General features: G+C 41.3%; 1 protein-coding gene across 1 annotated transcript in view; it reads right to left on the reverse strand.

The window, feature by feature from the left end:
• Nucleotides 1-608: 608 nt before the first annotated feature.
• The window catches only part of SHC4 (SHC (Src homology 2 domain containing) family, member 4), a 29,571-nt gene continuing 8,987 nt past the window's right edge, over nucleotides 609-21,192 (reverse strand). The window contains 10 exon segments of the mRNA XM_009870704.1: nucleotides 609-1,307; nucleotides 2,056-2,309; nucleotides 3,801-3,980; nucleotides 5,362-5,422; nucleotides 6,857-7,025; nucleotides 8,990-9,116; nucleotides 10,313-10,364; nucleotides 12,534-12,587; nucleotides 14,252-14,371; nucleotides 15,245-15,308. Coding sequence (XP_009869006.1) covers nucleotides 1,152-1,307; nucleotides 2,056-2,309; nucleotides 3,801-3,980; nucleotides 5,362-5,422; nucleotides 6,857-7,025; nucleotides 8,990-9,116; nucleotides 10,313-10,364; nucleotides 12,534-12,587; nucleotides 14,252-14,371; nucleotides 15,245-15,308 — 1,237 coding nt within the window. The 3' untranslated portion in view covers nucleotides 609-1,151.

The raw sequence follows: 21,192 nt of genomic DNA on the forward strand, positions 1-21,192 counted from the left end.
CCTTTCTTCAGTTAGTTATTAAATCACTCTTTCTTCAAAAGGAAGCCCAAGAAATCACTGATCACTCTGAATATAGGATTGTTCATATTTAGAGAATTTATTGTGGCAGAACAATTCATAGTTTCCTTTAAAAGACTTTTTTCCATGTTTAGGAACAAATGGACTCTATATGTGAAGAATGGGAAAACTATCTTGTTTTGGAAAGAACACTGAATAAGGGTACATGCAAAGTTCAAACAGTCTTAAATAGTTTTCTCTCAAAATGTATCATTAGTTTTGTTCAGCTTCTCTAGTTTGTAAACAACTATGTAATCAATGAAAATATATTTAGCCTGCCTTTAAAAAGAGATGTCTCTCAGTATTAATTGGTAATAATAGTAAAATCATATGCAAGACAAAAATATTAGGATCTAGCATGCTTGTCCTTTAACAAGTTCTATTCCAAAATTATATTACATATATTAATTTCAACTTTGTAAATGTTGCATAATCTCAAATCTTTTGAGTAGTCAGACAGTGATAAAAAATGATTTTAAAAACTGGACTACCTTTCTGTATTGTGAATGCTATTCCTTTCAAACATTACTTGCTAATAAAGTGCTGTTACAAGCAAAATGAAATTGTTAGTGTCTATCGAAAGCAGATGACATTTTAGTAATATTCAAATTGTATTTGTTTTGGCAAATAGTTAAAAGCTTAGACATGTTTGTTTAACCACCCAAAACTAATTCAGTATAAATAATATCGGTTTCCAGTAATTCTATGCTAAAAGGCACATACTAATGTTCCAGCAGTTCGTTCAAGTGAGCTTTTGCATGGAGAGGTTTAATTGTGCTTTTAAATAGTTACTGATTCAGTATGACCTTGAAAGTGACATCTGTGCATGTCTAAAATACCTTCTCACAAACGAATCTCACACTCTAAAGGTGTAATTAAGATTATATATATCTATATAACTATGCTTGTTGATCTCTATAGATCTACATAGATATACACATATACATATATTCATACATAAACACACAAAAGGGTATCTTCTGGAACAGCAGCAGAAAGTGCAGTCTATAGTTTTTTGAATTGTCTTCATAATAGAAAGTTCTCAGTACACTTTTCAGGTCTGAACCGTCTTGTGGTTTGTAAGATCCAAGGGTTTATTTGTGATACTGGATGTGCCCCACACTACTCTCTTTCCTTACAGGTTGCTTCAAGCTCACTTCACTTCCAGAAGAGATGATTGGCAAATTATTTTCCATGTGATACTGAATAAGATGGCCCACGCTATCAAATATATGGTCTTTGGTTCTCACCTAATGAAAGAAGCAAAATAATATATTTATGGTTAGATAGTGCTTATAACTGGTTGGACATTAGCCTGGTGTATTAGAGTCAAAAGGCATTTAAGCGACTGAACTCACTGAAGCAGGGTTGTTGGGCTGTAGACAGCCATTCAGCCCTATCCCTTGACCTACTGTGAGCAGACATGGAAAGCAGAAGACCAGGTTAAAGAGACTATGTGGAACTGGGCTGATTCTGCTAAGGGAAATGAAATAACCTGTTGGGTTTTTCCTCCACAGAAAAAGAGATGTTTTTCCCTAAATGCTACTAAGGATTACTTTTCCGATTTACTCTCATCTGAGAGATGTCACTCAAGAAGGCTCTTCTAGCCCTGAGCAGAAGCAAGTAGAATTGAAGTGACAACAAACCAGCTCTACCTTTTCTATATCTGGAAGTGTGTTACTGAACAAAAAGACTGTTTAATGTTAGGGTTATTTTTCTAGCAATATAGTAACGACTCCAAGGATGCATTAAGTGTACACACTCATTAACAGCACAGCACTTGGACTAACAACAATATTGAAGCACCTCACTTCTATTCCCATGGTGCTCTGGTGCCTATAAATTCTTGGACTGAACTCTGAAACCTACTGAAGTCACTGGCTAAATTTAAATCAATCTGAAAGGAATCAGATCAGTTCTGCTTCCTGGAATGCCCCCATGCATTTTGACTGAAATATCTGAGCAGCCTTGAAATTTCAGAATATGAAATGTTCATACCTTGCCCTCAGGGTCCACCAAGAGCAGGTGCTTTGCTTGCCCTCCCTGAAGTCCGCTGAGGACATACTGACCAGGTGACGTTGTACTCTCTCGCACCAGAAAATCGCCATCGTTGACTAAGAGGCTTTCTGCTGCTTTCCTGTTTAACTTGCCATGGTAACAATCTTCATTCTTTAGCTGTTGCTTTATTTGTGGCAGAACACAGAGACCAGCTGTGTTGCTTGTGGCGTTCTGCTGAACAGCTTCCGGTAACTCTAAAATTAAATGAAAGGGAATGTATTAGACACTTCACCTAGAATTTCATCCTAAAAAGATGCGAGACTGTATTTTTTTATAGTGTTTAAAAAATTCAAATGGTTCAGTCTTGAAGATATGATCAAACCAGCCACACAGGCTGTAATAAAATGCACACACGAATGCTCACAACCCTCCAGTGCATTAGGTAAAACTATCACACCATCTCCTCCCATACCTTAGCTGGGAAAGCTTTGAGTCGCTAGGCAACAGGGACTAGAAACAGCATTTTTTCAGATGATCTACTGTTTACGCTTATATTTCTTTGATTGTATTAAAAATTCAAATCTGCCCTGTAAAACCAAGATTTTTTTTGTTTATTAGCCACTATTCTTTTCCCCCCAAAGATCTCATTTTTCCCTCTTCCTTAACAAGCTCTGAAGAGATTGTCACAGATCATGGGGAGAGTTCTGTTGAGTGGCTCCAGCTATGTGCAGGAATGTAAGACATCATGGCCAATGTAGCCAGAAGGGAAGGATTACAGCATGATGCATTTGCTGTGAAAAAAACGAACAATTACTGAATGTACTAACAAAAGTGGGTGGTTTGGGCTATAGTCAGTAGGACTACAAATGATTCACAGGCAGGATTTTTCTAAGGAAAATAAGAGGATGCCACTTCTTCAATGGAATTGCAAAACCTAAGGCTCCTCAGGATATAGCCAGTTCCTTTTAAAGCATAATACAGCCCTGGGCTGGAAATGTCCCAGTGGTCACACATTCCCTTTACTGCAGTTCTGTCCAGTCCTTTGTCCACTTTCTTGTGTGGAGCCAACTTTGACAGAGAAAACACCCATTGGGAAACTGTAAAAGGCAATGCTAATAAAGAAAGTATTTTCAGTAATTGGGACAATCAGTATAGTTGTATATTCAGTTAATGGATATCTGTAAATCAAGACTTAATTTGACATAATAGACAATACTGATCAAAGAGTTTTATTTAGAAATTATTGGATGAAATTCAATGGTCACTCATGCAGGAAATGAGAAAAGATAGTTGTAACGATCCCACTTCGACCTGGCATGCTTCTGCCTGTGAAGCAAAGGCATCTGAGGCCGCTTCTACCTTAGAATGGTCAAGTTGGTAAGCATACAAGAGAACCCTCTTTCTTGAGTTATAGAGCATTCTCAAGCTTTCATATAATCTTAAAGACTTGCTTATTATTACCTGTGGAACACTATTCTCATCAATCAACTACAGAAGGTGAAAGGCTACTCTGCCTACTTTTTACTACTTTTTTTTTTTACTACTTTTTTACTACTTTTACTCTTTAATCCCCTTTGTCTTGAATTTAACAAGAAAAAAACCCCAACAAACTGTAAGGATTTCTTACCCCAAAGTTTTCTATATTTCTTATGGGGAAACCAAAATCTTTCTCCATGCACACAGGTGACAAGACCCCCTCTTTTTTTCAAAGCTTAGAAAGATACAGTGCTGCAATGGGAACCTACTGGCTTGACGCAGTGGGCTCTCATGGATCTGTGTTGTCGCTGTACCGCGGGCTGTACAGACTGCAGACTGCAGGTTCTGTGTGTTGATGTAACATGGATCATCAAAAAGATCTCTTTTGTGGGCAGGCTTCAATAACATTGCCTCTTTTTTTGTCTTCTGTGATCTTTCAGCACAAGTACCTGCAATTAGTACATAGTATGCACAGACTTCCTTCCTCTGTATTTAAACTCAAGTTGAAGTAACTGTAAAAGCTGAAATAGGAGCACTGTTGTTCTTATATATCCCACTGAAGTAATTCAGAAAGAAAATTAAAATTGGCAGATGAACTCGTTTTTCCTTATGGCTAGAAGGCACAAGGTACACTATGCAAATATGAGTTAGAATAGAGTTTGCAAAAATGTTCCACACTGATTCAGTTTTGCTTAAATCAATGTAAGTGGTAAAGCCCCCACTGGGTGAAAAGAAATTAATACATATGACTCTACTGAAACACAAGACATATACATTGTTTGTTACAAAACCCTTTCCTTCCCTTCTGCACCGCAAAAAAAGCTTGTGGGAAGCTGAACTATTCTCTCTCTTGCTACTCTGGTGGAGCAGGAAAGATGGAGGAGGTTGATGCTTTGTGGCTCTGCCTGGAGAGCCAAAGCCACATCTGTCAGGTTAGGATCCAAGCCTAGAAACAAGCTAACAGAATAACCCCTGCAGGGTATGAAAATAATAGCACTTCGGCTAGCCAAATAGCACGCATAATTTTGCTCTTTAGCTAACACTTTATTCATGGATCTATTCATTCATTCTTTTATTCGTTCACCCTCTCTTTGCAGGAACCATTTGATTCTCCTTTCCTTAAATCAGAAATAACACAGGAAACTGAACTATCCGGTGCAGTCTAATGGATCATTTCAGAGCAGTGCAGGTGGGAATGCAAAAAGGACCTCATTGTGCAGTCTAAGAGACGAGCTGAGGAAATGTGCTCAGGGCATCAGCAGTGCCAAAAGAAGTCCAGAAAGGGATGGAGGCTGGTGATCTCCTGGGGTCCCAGAGAGCAGGTTTTGCTAAAAGCGAATTGATCTCGGGTGCAAAGCCACCCAAGGCAGGGGAAGAGCACAATCACACTGAGAAACCAGTGATGCTGGAACCAAGGGCACAGCCTCTGTTGGAAGAACACCACAGTGTCAATAGTTTGGGTCTCATCGAGCATTTGTAGGGTGAAGGGATATTTTCTGAGACTGATAAGCAACAAAATATCTTCCTTTTTCCAAGGGTATGAAAGGGAATAAAACAACCAAGAGTATGAGAGAGAATAGAAAAACAAAGAGCTACTGTACAGTATCATGACAAGTAAAACAAGTAAGCCTGCCAGCAGGCATGAAGATAGATTAGTGGCCTTTAGAAAAGCTGTAAGGATTTTTTGTCTTCCCTTCATCTAAGGAACTAGAAATGACCCACTAAGTAGAATGCTTTTCATCACTGTATCAAAAGCCAAGGGGCAGCTCTTCCAGGCACCCTGCCTTGGTTAATTCTGCTTGTGCATGAGAAGGAAAACACAGTACATACCCACGGTTTTGTTTTCTTCTGGACAATTTTCATATATATTGATGAATGTTGGGCTGCCTGTCTGTAGAAAAATTGTAAAAGCAGTCATGTAGAGCAGTCCCATAGAAAACTCGGGTAACTTTAAAACATCGGTGCACAAGTTAAATGAGATACAGGTAACTAAATGTATTTTCTTCACCAAAAAAACCCTCCCATCCTCAAATAATATTTCATGATGATAATATTCATCTTTCTACATGGCATCATGTCTGGACATACTCCAACCTCACAGAGACCATTAACTGTCCAGTTACGTATCTAAGGATTACTATATAGAGTATAACCCCTAGGTAATAAAGTTCAGATTTTCTTATAGAATGCCTTGGAAAAAAAATAACAAGGAGAAATAACAACAGGCATCATGATTTGAAAGTGAAACGGTCACCAGGTTGTCTGAGCAGCACTAAAAGGTCAGCAGAACTGAAAGGAAAACCAAAAAGTAGCACGTCATGGAAATAAGGCATTTGCATTTACACGCTGCAGGTAACTCCTTGCAACAACTCTGGCGAGCTTTGGATGCAAACTCAGGATATAGTCAAACATCTTTTTTAGAGAACCATTGGAGAGGCAGATGCCACCAGGCCCACACCCAAGATGGGGAGCATGGTTGAGGTTAACAAAGCAAAAAAATGGACAGAGCAGTAGCACAGGAACCTGGGAGCAGTTGCCACCAGACATAAATTACACTTGGGAGCAGCAACTTTTTAGACAACACCATACAGACTTCAGGGGTATGTCTGAGTGTGCTCCCTCCAAGCAAAGCAGTGGTGCCTGTTTCCCTAAGTGGGAAAAATGCTGGTGTTTCCAAGAACTCACGCAGCAGGCTTTGAAGTCTGTGCAGCCAATCTGAACTTGGCTGGTTTTATGCCCTGACTCATCGTTTTTTATTTCCCCACTATCCTAGACAAGAGCCACAGATAGAGGCATCTTTTGCTTCTCTAGCTGATTTAACAGAGACTCCTGAAACACTCCAAGGGTAATTAATGTTGTATGCACATTGCCATTGGTTACTGTTGTATGCAGAGGTTGTAGAGCATAATGTAGCAAGTGTGGGTAGAGCCCTTCCCATATCTTCGTTCGCAAAGCCTAGCCATGATGATGAGAGCGTAATGGACAGGATGAAATATTTATCAGATCACAGAACCAGGAGGTCACAGACTTTGCAGATGTTCTCTCAGACAAACCATTTAAATCTGTATCTATTTTCTTCTCACAGCTAACAAGTGAGCAAGGGAATATTACTTGGTCTCCTAAAAGTACTCTAAGGACAAACCAGAAGGTGCTTTGAGATTCAATTATGTACTAAGCATCATTAAATCTAGCCTAAAAAAACCCTTTCCCACGATAATCAGAACCTGATTCTGATGTTAACACCACCCTTTACACCATAGTGACACTTTATTTTTCATTCTCATAATAGGTAGCGAGTAGTTATCCCAGAAGATGAGGTACTTACCAAGCAATACTGCTTTTTGCCCTGCAGAAGACAGTTAGCCCTTTGGTCTGTTTGCACTCTCATTCGCATGTCTAACACTCCACCAGTGGGAGAAGGAATTTAATTGTAATATTCATGATCCTCCCTCTCCTGTGAATTCCCAGCTGATCCATTAGCATTTGCTGCCTCGCTGAAAAAATATGGGACAAAAAAAAGCGACTGATGTAATCAACTGCTTTCTAGTGTAGACAAACATGCCCAGTGTTTGCGCATCGCACAATACACAGATTAGCCATATGGAGGCTGTAAAGGGCTTTGGGCCTGAACTTCCAGAGCTGTTTATTTTTCCAGTTACTTCTTCCTGAATTAAAAATGGAGTCATCACAGTTTGGGGTGCAGGGAGGTCCAGTCATTTTCTCAGCACTGGGCAGCCCAGATCCCTTTTCTTTGACTTGAAAATACAAGAGCCAGCTACTGAAACTTTAAGAGAAGAGTGCCAATGCATCATTCATTCAGGTGTCTAAAATGTAGACCATAAAACTACTTCTTCTGGCTTCTTGTCTCAACTGTATAAATCTGGAGATTGCTGGGGGGGATGGATAACATTTACAAGAGAAAATTAAAACCTCATGGCATTTAGTTAGACAAGCCTGCAACTGTTTTAGAAAATCAAATATTGCAACAAAAAAAAAAATTTTCATAACCATGATCAATACAACTGTTCTGTTTCAGCTTGAAGAAAACACTGAATGACACACAGGAGAGAACCCAGTGTTTTTCTTGAGCTAAACCAGAACAATGATAGTTTAAATGTACAGCTGATAAACTGCAAAACAGCTAGGTGCTTCCTGTACTGTCTCCGGTCCCAAAATAAAAAGCTCATCTCAAATCTTACTTCTCCGTTAAACAGGAATATAATTGGATGAAAGGCCTCGAGCAGGAAAGAGATAAAGTTCAAGTAGTTGATTATGTGATACGCAGTGCAAGTATTTGATTATGTGATTCATAGCAGTTTGGAAGTGAGTGACTCATTCACACAGGAATATCTGACTTCTCCGCCCAAGGACTGTTCTCTGAGGCTGGCTGTGGGTTAGGCTCAAGCAGGGAATCTAATTAGCCTCTTCCATTTCTCTTTGCTCTGATTTACTTGTGGCATAACCTACCAGAATTTCACAGGAAAGGCTCTTCCTCTGGTTATTGTCCCCAGGGAAAACAGACCAGTATTAGCAGTGGAATGGCAAGAACCACTATATGACAGAAGTATGAACCCAAGCTGGAGATGCTGTTATATGTTAAAATCAGTTCTGTTGCATTGCATCAGGCACCACACCAGTGACATCACCTGCACAGGGTCTCCTGGTGCTCACAACGCAGGTAAGCAGCATTATGGCTTTACCTACTTGTGGGAGGCAGCAATCAATCAAATCTGGTGTTACAGTAAAGAAAAGACTGAGGAAAACAGGCATGGCTAACCTGTGAGGAGAGCCATAAATTAGAGGAAGAATTGTGTCCCCAGTGCTATGGATAAAGGGTAACTGAAATGCAGAACTGCGGTCCATAAATCTAGGCCCTATATTTTGAGCAATGTGCAGAAGACAGGGCTTCATACATTAAAATGCCAAGGAGTGGCTATGTTCAGTTCAGAACATGAGGCTGATGTAAGTCACGTCAGGCAGAATCTGAGCCTGCTGACAGGACATGAGCAGAATAACATAAAGGTGAATTACAATGACTTTTTTTGCCAACAACACACTTTCTAAAGGTACAGCAGCCTTAAACTTGGCATGGGTCAGGACTGAACTCAGTGTATGTGCACACAATGTTTATAGAGCTGAACTTACTTGGACAGAGGAATTTGAACATGTATTCAACTTACTTGCATGACTTAAGATAAGGATATTTAGGTAATGAACACTAAAGCTAAATTCTGTGTTACACACCTGTACAAGTGTCACAGAAATCAGTAGAGTTTACTGGAATAACCTAATTTCAGTCTGTTATACTCTGTACATACAGCATATATTACAATTAATTTATGCCCGGAAAGCATATCCAAAGCATCTTATTTATGGATCGCTCTTTGGACTATGCTGTTTTCCTGAAAAGTACTATAGAGAAGGAAACCGCCAGTTAAGCGACTGAGAATGTGCTGACCTTTCAGTAGATGTAACCAGGCTAGATGGGTTCTTCAGGTACTGTTTGAACCGGAGCTCAAAAGCCTGCCCTATGGTGTTTATCACCTCCTGCGCCATCCCATTGGGACATTCCAGTATGTGGCATGCTGCAAAGAGACACCTTACTTTAATTAAGTAAATGCACTTTACACTATAAAATAGAGACACAACCTATATTGCTTACAGAGAAAAGCTGAGCAGGAAATTATGCATCTAGATAGCTTTAGGAGAGTATACAGACTGAGATTCTTTAATATGTTAAGGAAATTGCTCTAGGTTTTTTTTAAATATAGTAACAGCTTATACCTCAATAAAAGAAACTCGCCATTTATGCTTCCTGCATGGAGTACTCCTGTATCTCCTTTTGTCTCCTTGTCCGGCAGTAAGCAAAAGCAGGGGAAGAACCAGTTTTTAGGGTGCAGTTCTCATGTGAAACAGCATGAAAACTCAGGTATGGGTGGTGCTGGCAGCCTGCAGCAGAGCTCCCTTGGGGCAGGACCATGCTCCTGCCACCAGTTTTTGTTCTCATGCACAACCTCATGAAACTCACTCCAGTAGTGAGTGTCCTGTGCCCAGGACTGGCTCTCCCCTCTGCAGAGCCACCATAAGAGAGCACTCAGGGATGGTGCTGGGCAGCTGCCGTGATACAGGAGCTTTGCACATCCCAGCATCAATACCAGAGCTTACTGGTAAACTTGCAGGTTGCCCTGAGTTAGCCAAAATAGTGCTGGCTGGCCAGACTGTAAGGGACCTGTCCAAGTTCTCCTGAAAACATCCTGATCTGAGCCATCCACAGCACCTTAGAGTGAGCTCCACCACCAATTACATAGCCATTGGCAGTGTGGCTCTGAGAACTGTCTGGCATGAAATAAGCAGCCAAAGGCCAATCTTTCTCGTACTGCAGGCAAATAATGAGTGATGGAACGGGATTTTATCCCCTGGGTTAGCATTCAGAGGGGAGAACGTCTCATACACCTGAGTATACACCCCACTTTTCCTTCCAGCAACATACCCACGAGTCCGGGTTAGATGAGGAGGCTCATTTACCACCCCTCCCTCATCATGGAGCCAGCAGCTAGTACAGCTTTAGTCAGACGGGCAGATACACACTTCGTTGCACAAAAAAATATGACACATAAAGTCACAGCCTGCGTATCATCATGCATATCCATACAGTGAAGTCAGAAATTGTACCAAATACTGAGCTGTACATAGCTTTTTTATTTTAAAACTCAAACAATTTCTTAGAACAGATAAAGCAATAACGTAATCATATATAACAACCTGAAAATTGTTTCCATACCTCTCTGATTAACAGGATCTTTTGCTACATATGCAACATAGTCTGTTGTATCCTACAGGAAAGAAGACAGCAAATGTCTTGAAAATTATCATTATGAACAACCCTACTGTCATAGTAAAGCAACTCAGTATAGAGGAATATATTTTTAGCTTTAAAAAGTGTGCTTCTTTCAGGAAAAACAATTGGAGGTACTTGCAAATTGGGCTAAGGGAAAGACACAGTAATTATCCTGGCATCTTCTTGTAATAAAGGCACTAGACCATTTGGCATTCCTTTGGTCTCCAGTAAATGGTGTATTCGACTCCAAACTCTGCAATGGGAGTAGAAAGACAACAGGTGCCTCATCAGCAGGCAATGCTGCTCTCTTCTCTGCTCCCACAGAGCTTGAAGCCTCTCCCGTGTAATGCATCAGGGCTGTGTGACTGCCAGGCACAGCTGGGACAGCCCTTATCAATACCAGTGGAAGATAAAATAGTGCTAATATACTGCAAGTCACAAATTAGCATATTCCCAACTTGTCTTCAAAATTCAATCTTCACAATACATCTTAGAGAAAAGTTGATCTTCAATATTTCAGACCAAAATAGAGATTTGATCTCAATTGCTGCTGCCTGATTTTAGTCTGGCTATGATCAGGTTAAATTACTTGGATTCTCAAGGCTGCTACTGAGATCAGACAACCTCAGTATAATCAGTTGTCTGTTTCAGATTCTCTTCCCAGCCAACACTGAAATAATCCTTACTTTTTCTAGTCAAACTGAAAAGGGAACTGGAATAGAAAAATTAACATTTCTTGTCATACTCCAAAAGCAGAGTCGATTGATAATTCACTGTTATAGTAAAAATGGTGAGGTAATGAATAACATTCTTTTAATTATTAAATATGCATCTTGTTATTTTGGATCTTTAAGGCGGGATGGGGAAAATGCAATTCGCAGCTTAAAGGCATGGCTCTCTTGAGGGAAGACGCAATCAGCTGGCAGGAAACAAGGCTCCAATTTGCAATATGCACCAGAACAATCATTTAATAATTCACAATGAATGACATGAGAGGGAGTTCTTGTGGCCAGCAAGACTTGCCCTACATATTTTTTTTTTAAATCTCTGAAGTTAATATAATTAAAACCAAGGAAAGCTAAATATTTCTTTTGCATTCAGTGAACTCAATTTCCTTCCTTTTCCTTTCATTTTTTTCCCTAAAGTTCATAAATATTTTAAGATACACTTTTAAAATAAATTAGATCTAGAGAGCAACTAGAAACTGAAGTAACTGGAGCAGTACCTGCTATTTCTGTATCTTTGTAATGTTTGTGTATGTCCATGGATGACTGCTTTAAAATAAAGCCAGAATAGGCTTTATTCTTGGGCAGAATATTGGTACTCCTTAACACTGAACATGGGGACAGGTCAAGAGACATGTCCTGTGGAAACTATCTCCCATTTTAAAAGTAAAGGGAATTTTGAAAAAATTACTTGAACAAGCCACCCAAAATATTGCCCATTATGTGAAGTGCTACAAGATTTATAGTGGCCACCACTGAGCAAGACCTCAATTTTCCATGTTCTCCCAGTAATAAAAGTGTCAACAGCCGCACCACTGTTTTCATATCACATGGAGTGGGAAATCCAGAACACTTGGATTTGAAGAGGGATTAGGGCATGTTTATGACAAATTCCATGCTTACAATCATTCCAATAAACAGTTTGGAAGAGGATAAAAAACTTCTTGCTTGAAAACATCAATGGAGTTCATGACTGTGATACTTGGAGAAAAGCTCATACCTGCAGGAAGAAGGTTATGCCACATCTGTCTCATAGGAGCTGTTTGTTTGACTCAAAATCAGGCTAATAATTTAGAGGGGCTACTGTTGACTGCTTTTGTGACAGGTACTAAATTACACAGACCACAGAAGTGATGCAACTCCTATGTTCACATGTTCTTATTTTTAGACCTCCTTTTGAATGAACTGAGCCTCCTGGATGGGCAAGAGGAAAGTTAACGATACGTATCCATCAAAGATCCACTGGGTCTCTGCTCTACATCTCCTTTCCAGTCTCAGTCCCACAGTTTTCCTGTATTACTGGTCATGATCCAGAAGCGTGATGTACTCTGTAAGTGCTTGCGGATAGGAAGGGAGGAGGCAAAGTATTTGCAGGTACTTTGATTCTCATAATAATTTCATTATACCTGCGGAAGTATATCTTATAAATCAATACTTACTGGGTCACCTCCAGAAGCAAATGAGATGGACTGCATGTGATGGTTGGCAATAATCTGAAAAGCATGACAAACTAGTTAAACGTACTCATGCGCCACACACTTGAAAAACAGCAGAGCATATATCTTCATCTACCAGGCAAATAAGTTCAGGGCAACCCAATCCATTAACACATGCATATATTATTTGTGAAGGAAGGAGATAAATACAGGAATATTTTTATGACTACCCATTCATATCTAATAATACCTAGATCCCCGAGTAAACTTCCTTAAAGGGTTTTCAGAATTAATTTGACCACCAACTTCTAACCTGGTCATATGAAGTTAAGTGAGACTTTGGAAGGGGAATAACTGGAGACACAGGATGCATTTAGAGAGTCTTGAGATATTAATTAATTTTAAAATTACCAACAATTTTATTTAAATGCCTAGTGTACATACTGGTGGTGTTTTTACAAACGAGCCCCACGGATACCCTGATCATATTCTCTCTCACTATTAGCACCAAATTGTTACCTGGTAGAAATTTCACTAGCTGGATCAAGCATCAACTTTTCTTTGTTTCAAATGCTACATCTCTAGAGACAAACTGTTCCTCATTTAGAATCAAGGGCAGTAGGTTATGCAGGTGTGAACACAATGAAACATGATGGCAGCACAAAACTACAATAAAGAGGATTTTCCATTTGCAAAGGTCTAGTGATGAAAGACCTAGAAAGAATTCTGAGACAGTGCCCTGTGTGCCCGTTTGTGCAGTGACCAGGAATATCAGTGCATCTGCAAGATCTGTGCAGCTGGCTTTTAGTCCTGTTACAAACAGGAACAGCTTAAAAGGACCATACTTCAGCTGCCAACCCCTAGAGTTTCACCTGCTGTAGGCAAGCCCTTTGCTGCTGTGCCTGAAAGAAAGGAAAACCTGGTACCATAAACCCTTACCCACCTAGCCCAGAGTGCCAAGGGACAGGAGACCTCTGTGCTACAGGCACAAGAGCTGCTTGATGCTCAGCGTGGCATCACCTCAGCAGAGCGACTCCTCAGAGTCAGTGAGCCAGAACTACCTCCCTGATGACACTCCCTGCTCCAGCTTGGAGCAAAACCCACTGCTGGCCTGGGACAAGATCATGCTGGGAGCGGAAACTACAGCTGATGGAGGAATTAGGTGGGCAGGATAAAGCTCCTCATCACAGCTGCTGAGAAGGGAGCACACGCCAGTTCCAAGGCAGATCCAGGCTCTCAGAAACACATCTCAATAAAGCCCGGAGACTTTGCATAGTGTAACTGATTATGCACGTATATCACCCAGCTGTAAAATAGCTTTGAACAACACCAAAGCCAAGCTCTGACTCATTATTTATATCTTCTTTTTTTTTTTCTCTCCTAGGACTTGACAGAAACTCCAGTTGGGACTAGTGCCTTGTTTATTAGGCACAGCACAGGCAAACTCATACACAGAGAAACAGTTTGTCAAGCGCTTGAGGATCCCTCCCCAAAGAGGACACCATCATAAACAAAAAGGGCATGTGCTGCATGCCCAATTCCTTCAAAGTGCTCTCATTTTTAAATTCAGACACATCATGTAATTCAGCTTTACCACACATGCACAAGAAGACTGAAGGATGCTGCTTTCCCTTCGAAGCGCCCAGCCTTTCCTTCAGAAGCCACGAAGAAGGAGAACACAGCAGCACGGAGAAAAAGACACTGATTTATATGTATCCTACCTGCTGCGTGTCAACGTTAATCAAAGTGAGGCTGCTTGTTGAAATGGTCAGCTTTATATTCATGCCAGAAAACTGAAGGTTACTTTTGCCAAGTACAGAAGACAGAAACTTCACTGGAGGCTTTGAACAGAGAAACAACAAAAAAAAAGAGGCTGTCAGCTGAGTCTGTCAGGGGCAGAAACATGTCAAAGACTTTATGATATTGAGAATTTCAATCAAGCAAGGATACTGGCTTGATCAAATGCAAATAAATCTAATCAATATCAGCTTTGAATACAATACTTGTAGGCATGGTTTTTTACGTCAATAATGGGAAAAAAGATTTAAAGCAAAATCCCAGCAAGATAAATGTTATAGCTGGCTCGGTAATTCATCAGAATGTGTATCTTCCTGAAAAAAGAACTTTGCTTCATTCCTCGGAAGGAAGGGTTTCTGAGTAAATCAAGAAACTCTCTCATGTATTCATTTTTCAGGAGCACATTCATTCCTCCCAAGCCCCACAGTTACAGAAGGGAATCACGGAAGGGACACGACCCAACAGCAGCCACTGACATTGCCCTTCACTGCATCCCAGTTATTAAATAAGCGATCAGCCCATTAAACATTGCTATTTAGTTGTGTTTATTTTTATATATATATATAAATAACCATCAGGTAATCTTTTTCAATAGGGCAAAAAAAAAAAAGGCAAAAAACCCTCTGGCATTTTACCAGTCAGAATCTAAAACCGGAAAAGCACCAAGTGCTGCAGAGGCGAGTAGGAGCAGGAACTTTGGGCAAAGCATTAATCCTGAAGGAAATAAGGCAGGGCATGGCCTCGGCCCCAAACTGAGCAAGGTAAACACCCTGCTGCAGTAATTTCATGTTATACCGAGTTCAGATGGATTAACATGCACTAACTCTAGCATGGACTGAAGCCTGTTAGGGAATCATGTATCCAGCTTATCAAAAGCAGATATAGAAAATTAAACATTCAGCTAAAACAGTATTTACCTTCCGCTTTTTTATAGCTCCATTTGTACCTGCTACAGCTTCACACAGTCGGCTTATTGCTTCCCTGCAAATAGAAAAATACAGCACAAACTGCTGGATCATTTTACATGCACCATCTGTAACAAAGCCAGCAGCTCTGCAATTTATTGTTATTGTCCCACTTATAAACATTTAAATCTTCTGGAAGGTCTTTCACAGTTGTTTTTCATTCTTCTTTCCTCCCACTGTTAAAAAAAACCTCACCTGTTTAACAAAATACAGTGATTCAGCATCCTGGTGTGGGCCAATTCTTTTTTTTTCATAGAACACATCAATTTCACCTAATGAAAATTTGTTTTTAAAAAAAATCAACCAACCACAAGAAATTCAAACAACCTAATGCCTTCACATCCATTTTCTCAGTTTGGTTGATAGGTCTCTTGTCTGGCAGGAAAGGGATCCCCTCCCTGCCTTAATCCTTCTTATTCAGATCAGCAGGGGCATGCTGAGGGAGCCCAGCTGGGTGTCCTGATTGCCTTTCTGGCATTTGGGGTTTATCTTTTTTTTCCTTCTTTTTTTTTCTTTCTTTTTTTTTTAAAGAACAAACAAAAAAAGAAGTGGGAGTTAAAAAAGGAGGTGTAATGAGCTTCTCCGAATCTTTTTCCAATCTGAGGTCTCAGTTCATATCTTTCCATCTCTGGCAGGTAGTTCCTGAAATAAACATCCTTTCCAGTCACCCACTATTCTCTGCAGACACCTCTTGATTAGGGAAGCAGAAGGGTAAGGCATAAAACACTCGCAGTGTTTATTGGCCTAGATCAAAGACAGCTAAATCACACACTTAATGTAACATAGCAGCACATTGTGCCTATTTTCCACACTTGAACAAAGAAAACTCTGATCCATGCTCAGGCAGGTGACTGGTTCGGACACTGAGCGGAGCACTCAACTGCCCCGATCAAGGTTAGCACAGCAGCTGGAAAAAAAATCTTTTGCTGGCAGTCACATGCTTTCCTGATTGATACTTAATGTCTTGAAGTCAACAGAAGAATGATGGCTTCCTAGGCTGAGATGTGCTTAGCAAACCTTGCATGGACATCCTGGTCTGAGCAGCAGCCCCCCACCAATCCAGCTGCCCTGGTCCTCGGCCACCGTCCCCCTCCCAGGCTTCGGTTCCCACGGTGGGTGACTGCATGGTGAGGCTGCAGCCTCAGCCCTTCTCTCACAGCTGAATTCAGATTGGGCTTTCAAGGGCTGGGATTGTGTTTTGTTTTTAAGAGGAAGGGAATTAGTACATTTAACTACTTGTTTGTGTTATTGGATTATGATCCAAAGAGCTAATTAGGAAACGAGCTAGTTAGGAAAGTTTGTTTTCAGATCCTTGCATGTGAGTGGGAGGAACATGCCACTGGGCTTCATTTCCTGAGAAAGTTTTGGTTCAGAAAGGCTAAAAAATGTCAGGAGACCACACAACAGCAAGAGGCTCCAGCCAGATAGGTCCCACGAAGCAGAGGTGTGCCAGTGGGGAGTGTGGTGCCCCCAGGATCTGCAGGGGAGCAGATGAGACCACAAGTAAAGCCAGCACAGCACCGGCGACCTGCAGCATTGCTGCTGACCCCTGCTTGGAGTCTCACAGACCTTGCTATGCTGATGGGCTACGTGCTTGAAGCACTGAAGATCAGTGGTGCTACATTGAGTTTTCCTGTCAGAGAACATCCTGAGAAATTCAACCCAGAGACTGTCAAATGAATGGAGACCTCACTCACGGAAAAATAATAAAAATGTAATTACTATGTTCTGAGTGAAAACAGCAGGGGAAGGAGCCTCATCACGAGCTACAAAAGATGGGTCAGCAACACAGCCTTTAAAGCATTGCCTTTTTTAGCCTTTTAAAGAAAAGCACTTCCCTCTACACAGATGAAAATTTGCTTTTGAGGCTAATTCCTGATATCCTTCTTGTTTAGCTCCTGGTTTATTTAGTTGTTACTAGCAGAAACGCCAAAACTGAAAGAAATAAGTGGGAAAGACATCCTGCAGGATGATCTTGCAGATTCCAATAATCAGCTTGGAAAACAAGAGCTCATCTTCTCATTCAATATTAAAGGAAATTAAAATCAGAGCCAAGACATTAAGGCTACTTGGAGCCTTCAAGTCTAGCTTTACCTAGAAAGAAAACCAGATACAGAATAAATTGGAAAAACAGGGAAGTCATCTATATTGGTGACAAATGAGTTCTCGTACACTTCAGGCAGCCCATGTGGAATAAGGAGTTGTAGGCAAAGTTGCCAGCAACGGAACCCGTTTTTGTATAAGCCAGTGTGCGACTGCCCACTGGACCACACTCTGAAGCACCTGTCCAGCAAACGGGAACAAAAAAGTAGGCAAAGCATTTCTACTTAATAGTTTGTATTACCTCTCTTTGTTACCGGAAATCATCTTCTCAGACATTTCTTACTGCATACCTCTGGTTGATTTTCCAGGTGATCCACCAAACCATTTCAAATATTATTTTAAAGGTGTAAAAAGCAGCAGTTCGGCAACACTTTGCTGCTACAACTGAACACTTCAGTCATTTCCATGGGGCTGGCAGACTGAACTAGGAACTGCACTGTACCTCAGGAAGAAAAGAAACTCTGGATACATCCATGATAAATTGAAATAGGATTTACTGTATCTGTGCTTTCTTATTTGAAATCTGCTATTAATTCATTCTGACAGCTGTTCATATTCAAACGGTTGCTCGGGCAAGTGTCTGCTTTTAGCTCTGCCTGAGCATAGCTTGCATAGTCAATCGCCTTGTTCCTGGATGAATGTGCAACCTTATGTGTTCTGGCATTTTCCTGTCGGTTTGATATCTTCCACATCTGAGGCAGTAACAGAAAACGTGGCCTTGTTATTCCAGTCATGTTGCTGCTTTTTCTTTCCCTCCTCCTTGCCACACATCTCAAAGCAAAACAGTTGGGGTGGTTTTTTGTATCTTTTAAATCACCCTGAACGAGAGAACTCCACTTGCATACTCTGCGGCACCTCCTCTCAATCCTGGGAGCCACAGAATTAAATGGGGAGAGCTGTGAGGAATTTAAATTGTTCTTGTAGTTTAACACAAAGGCTTGACTCCTTGGGCATCTTCTGCCATTTGAAGTGGGGTCACTGTCTGTCAGTCCTGCAGTGCCCACACGATTACATCAACTGGTCATCGTTTCATTGACAGTTTTCACTTTCCATAGTGAAAGGAAGAGATTTGTTTTGGCTCTTTTCACCAGCCTGAAAAATACTACTCTCATGCAGTTTGGTCCCCTGGGCAGAGGTCCTGCTCCTGACCACAGCAGATGCCCATCCATGGCAGTGGGAGTTTCCCAGGGCTTATTCTGCTGGACACCAGTTCAGTGAGGATCAAGGCTGGCACAGTTCCATGGGAGGACCTATATGGAATCCAGGAGGTGGGATGGGGAAGCAGGACACTGAGTCTCTTTGATGGAGACACTGAGGCTCCTGAGCCCACAGCTGTAGGCACGTCCCCATCTCTTCAGCCAAGATGCACTGAACTGGGACAGTGTCACAGTCCAAACATGGTTGAGTGCTGCAGAAGCTGGTGGCACAGGGAATTGTTGCTTTCTCCCAGAAAAATCTGGTGCAGCCTCTCAGCCCTGTAGACCACTGCTCCCTCTTGTCATCTGGGTTAACAGTCACCCACCCAGGTGGGCTGTGGCCACTTAGCAAGGGCTTGGCAAGCACTGGGGCAGAAGAGACAATGACAGCCTCATTTTTGGCATCCATAAGCCTTCAGATCAGCTCAGTCGTATAATCTCAGTTGTACACTTTCTCTGGGTCTGCACCTCCGGAGCGAAACCGGCAGCAGACTCTCCTCCCCACGCGTGCACATGCAGGAGAGCACCACTCTGGCAGTAACAGTGATCGCTTTGTTTATTGTTCCCCCAAATGAAAGTAAAAGACAAGAGACAGGCTGATGTAAGCAATTAAGCATGCTGTTGAAGATTTGCTTTTAAGCATCTAGGGCTCCGCCTACACTATCTAACAGAAAGGAATTGTGTGGCTCAACAAAGTTAAAATTAATCTTCCAAACAAAGTCAGCCTTCTTCCACCAGCCCTCCCCAGCAGCACATTTCAGACGCCCTTCATCCTTCCCTGCCTGACCATTTTCAAGTTTGCAGTTCTGTATCTGAGATACAGAATCCCTTTTCCTATAAATGCCCAAATACAATGACTAATAATAAGCTTGATTTAGCAGAAGTGGGAGATGTACAAGAGGAAAAGAGCCAAAGGGCTGGACAAGGGAATTGCACATCAGTGTCCAGCAAAGGCAGGACCTGCCATAGCACAAGGGCAACAGCCCAAACACATCTTGTACCAAGAAAAGCAAGCACAGCATGTTTATGGGTGACCATTTGAACAAGTACAAAGTCTCTCAAGTGGAGGAATGTGTTTCCCTTATCGTTATTTCTTGGTGTTACTCTTGTCATCTACATGGACTTCAGTGTCTCAAGTCTCTGGAAAATGGGAGGGATGTCCATGAGCGTGTAAGCTGGGTCACGGGCAGACAATGGCAGAGAAAACTGCTGTGGCAAAAGCTCCTCTGCCAACTTCCTGACCACAGAGCCACCAAGAGCTGAGGGTAAAGAGCTCCTCAGCACTTGACCCTTCCCTTGCTACGCTGTGATCATTCGGCCTGATGGCCCCATGGCATCTCTGCACCCCATGGTTATTTGTAGTGGTGGAGAGGCCACTTTCTGCATTCCCCAATCCCCTGCCTGAAAATGCAAGTCCAGCAAGAAACTAGAAAATAAATCCTCCATGCTTACCTCTTTTGACTTGTCATGGCACTGTAACAAACATGAGTTTGTTGATCTTTCCAATATTTGTGTGAGGTAGGTGAGTAATACATTTAATTTTAGAGATCAGAAGACTAAGAACGCAAATACACATAAAGCAAGGCAGAGAGCAGACACAGTTAGAGACCCTTTCTACACTACTTTCAAACAGAAGATGTCTCTTTGTTTCGTGAAATGCCATCACTGTGAAATTATTTTTTACCCCCAGTAAAAATAACAGAGATGATTAAAATGGGATCATTTCCAATAATTCATTGGGTGGTGCATTGTGCAGCCATCTATAAACTTACTCCTCCAGGAGAATAATAGGGGAATAATCAATGTTATCTTCACTCCAGTCAGCTTGTAATCGATCGAACTTTAAAGTTTGCATGCATGAGCTCAGCACTTCAGCATTACCACTTGCAAACAGTTTAAGTTTTGAATTTCTCATGCACAAAATAGCCCACTAAGGTCAGCAGTGGCATTTTTTTTAGCTGATGGAAATACTTCAATTGTTAAGTTTTCACATAGCTCTGGTTAACAAAACCTTACTATTTGGGCCAAATTTAAGCTGGCAAGTTCTTGTCATACAGTAATTCATATTAACTATTTTCCAGACAAACCTTCCAAATCTCTGTTCTGTAAGTGCAGCAGCGTACACGCTCTGTCTTGCAAATGGGAGATAACCTCGCGCTTTGGCCGAGGCTGCCGAAGAACACAGTGGCTTGGTCTGAATGCACTGGGCTGATTGCTTTGGGCTAAGTGTACTACAGGGTTCTTTTTGATTGGCAAACGACTAGGCTGAGGGAAATATATTTGTATCTATCTCAGGCACTTCTTCGCATACACATGCAGGAACTGAGTGAGTGCCTGCTTATTGCTGATTGTAAATGTTAACAACGGCTGATTTGGAATATAAAACAAATCGGGAAGCTTTCAAGTGCGGCATACAGGCATTTAAGGACTCAAGTTTTTCAGTTTCTTCCTTTTAGCTGCTAAAGCTGGGAGCCAATAGGTAGAAATGTAACACTTATCTCTTCATGTTCCTTTCCTTTCTCTAGGATTTCTTTGATACAAACACTTGAGGAAGCAAAAGAGCATCTGTAAATCATCCGTCAGCAGCAGGGCAGCGCTGGG

This window comes from Apaloderma vittatum, unplaced genomic scaffold (assembly GCF_000703405.1).
Source record: "Apaloderma vittatum isolate BGI_N311 unplaced genomic scaffold, ASM70340v1 scaffold39705, whole genome shotgun sequence".
NCBI classification, from domain to species: Eukaryota; Metazoa; Chordata; class Aves; order Trogoniformes; family Trogonidae; genus Apaloderma; species Apaloderma vittatum.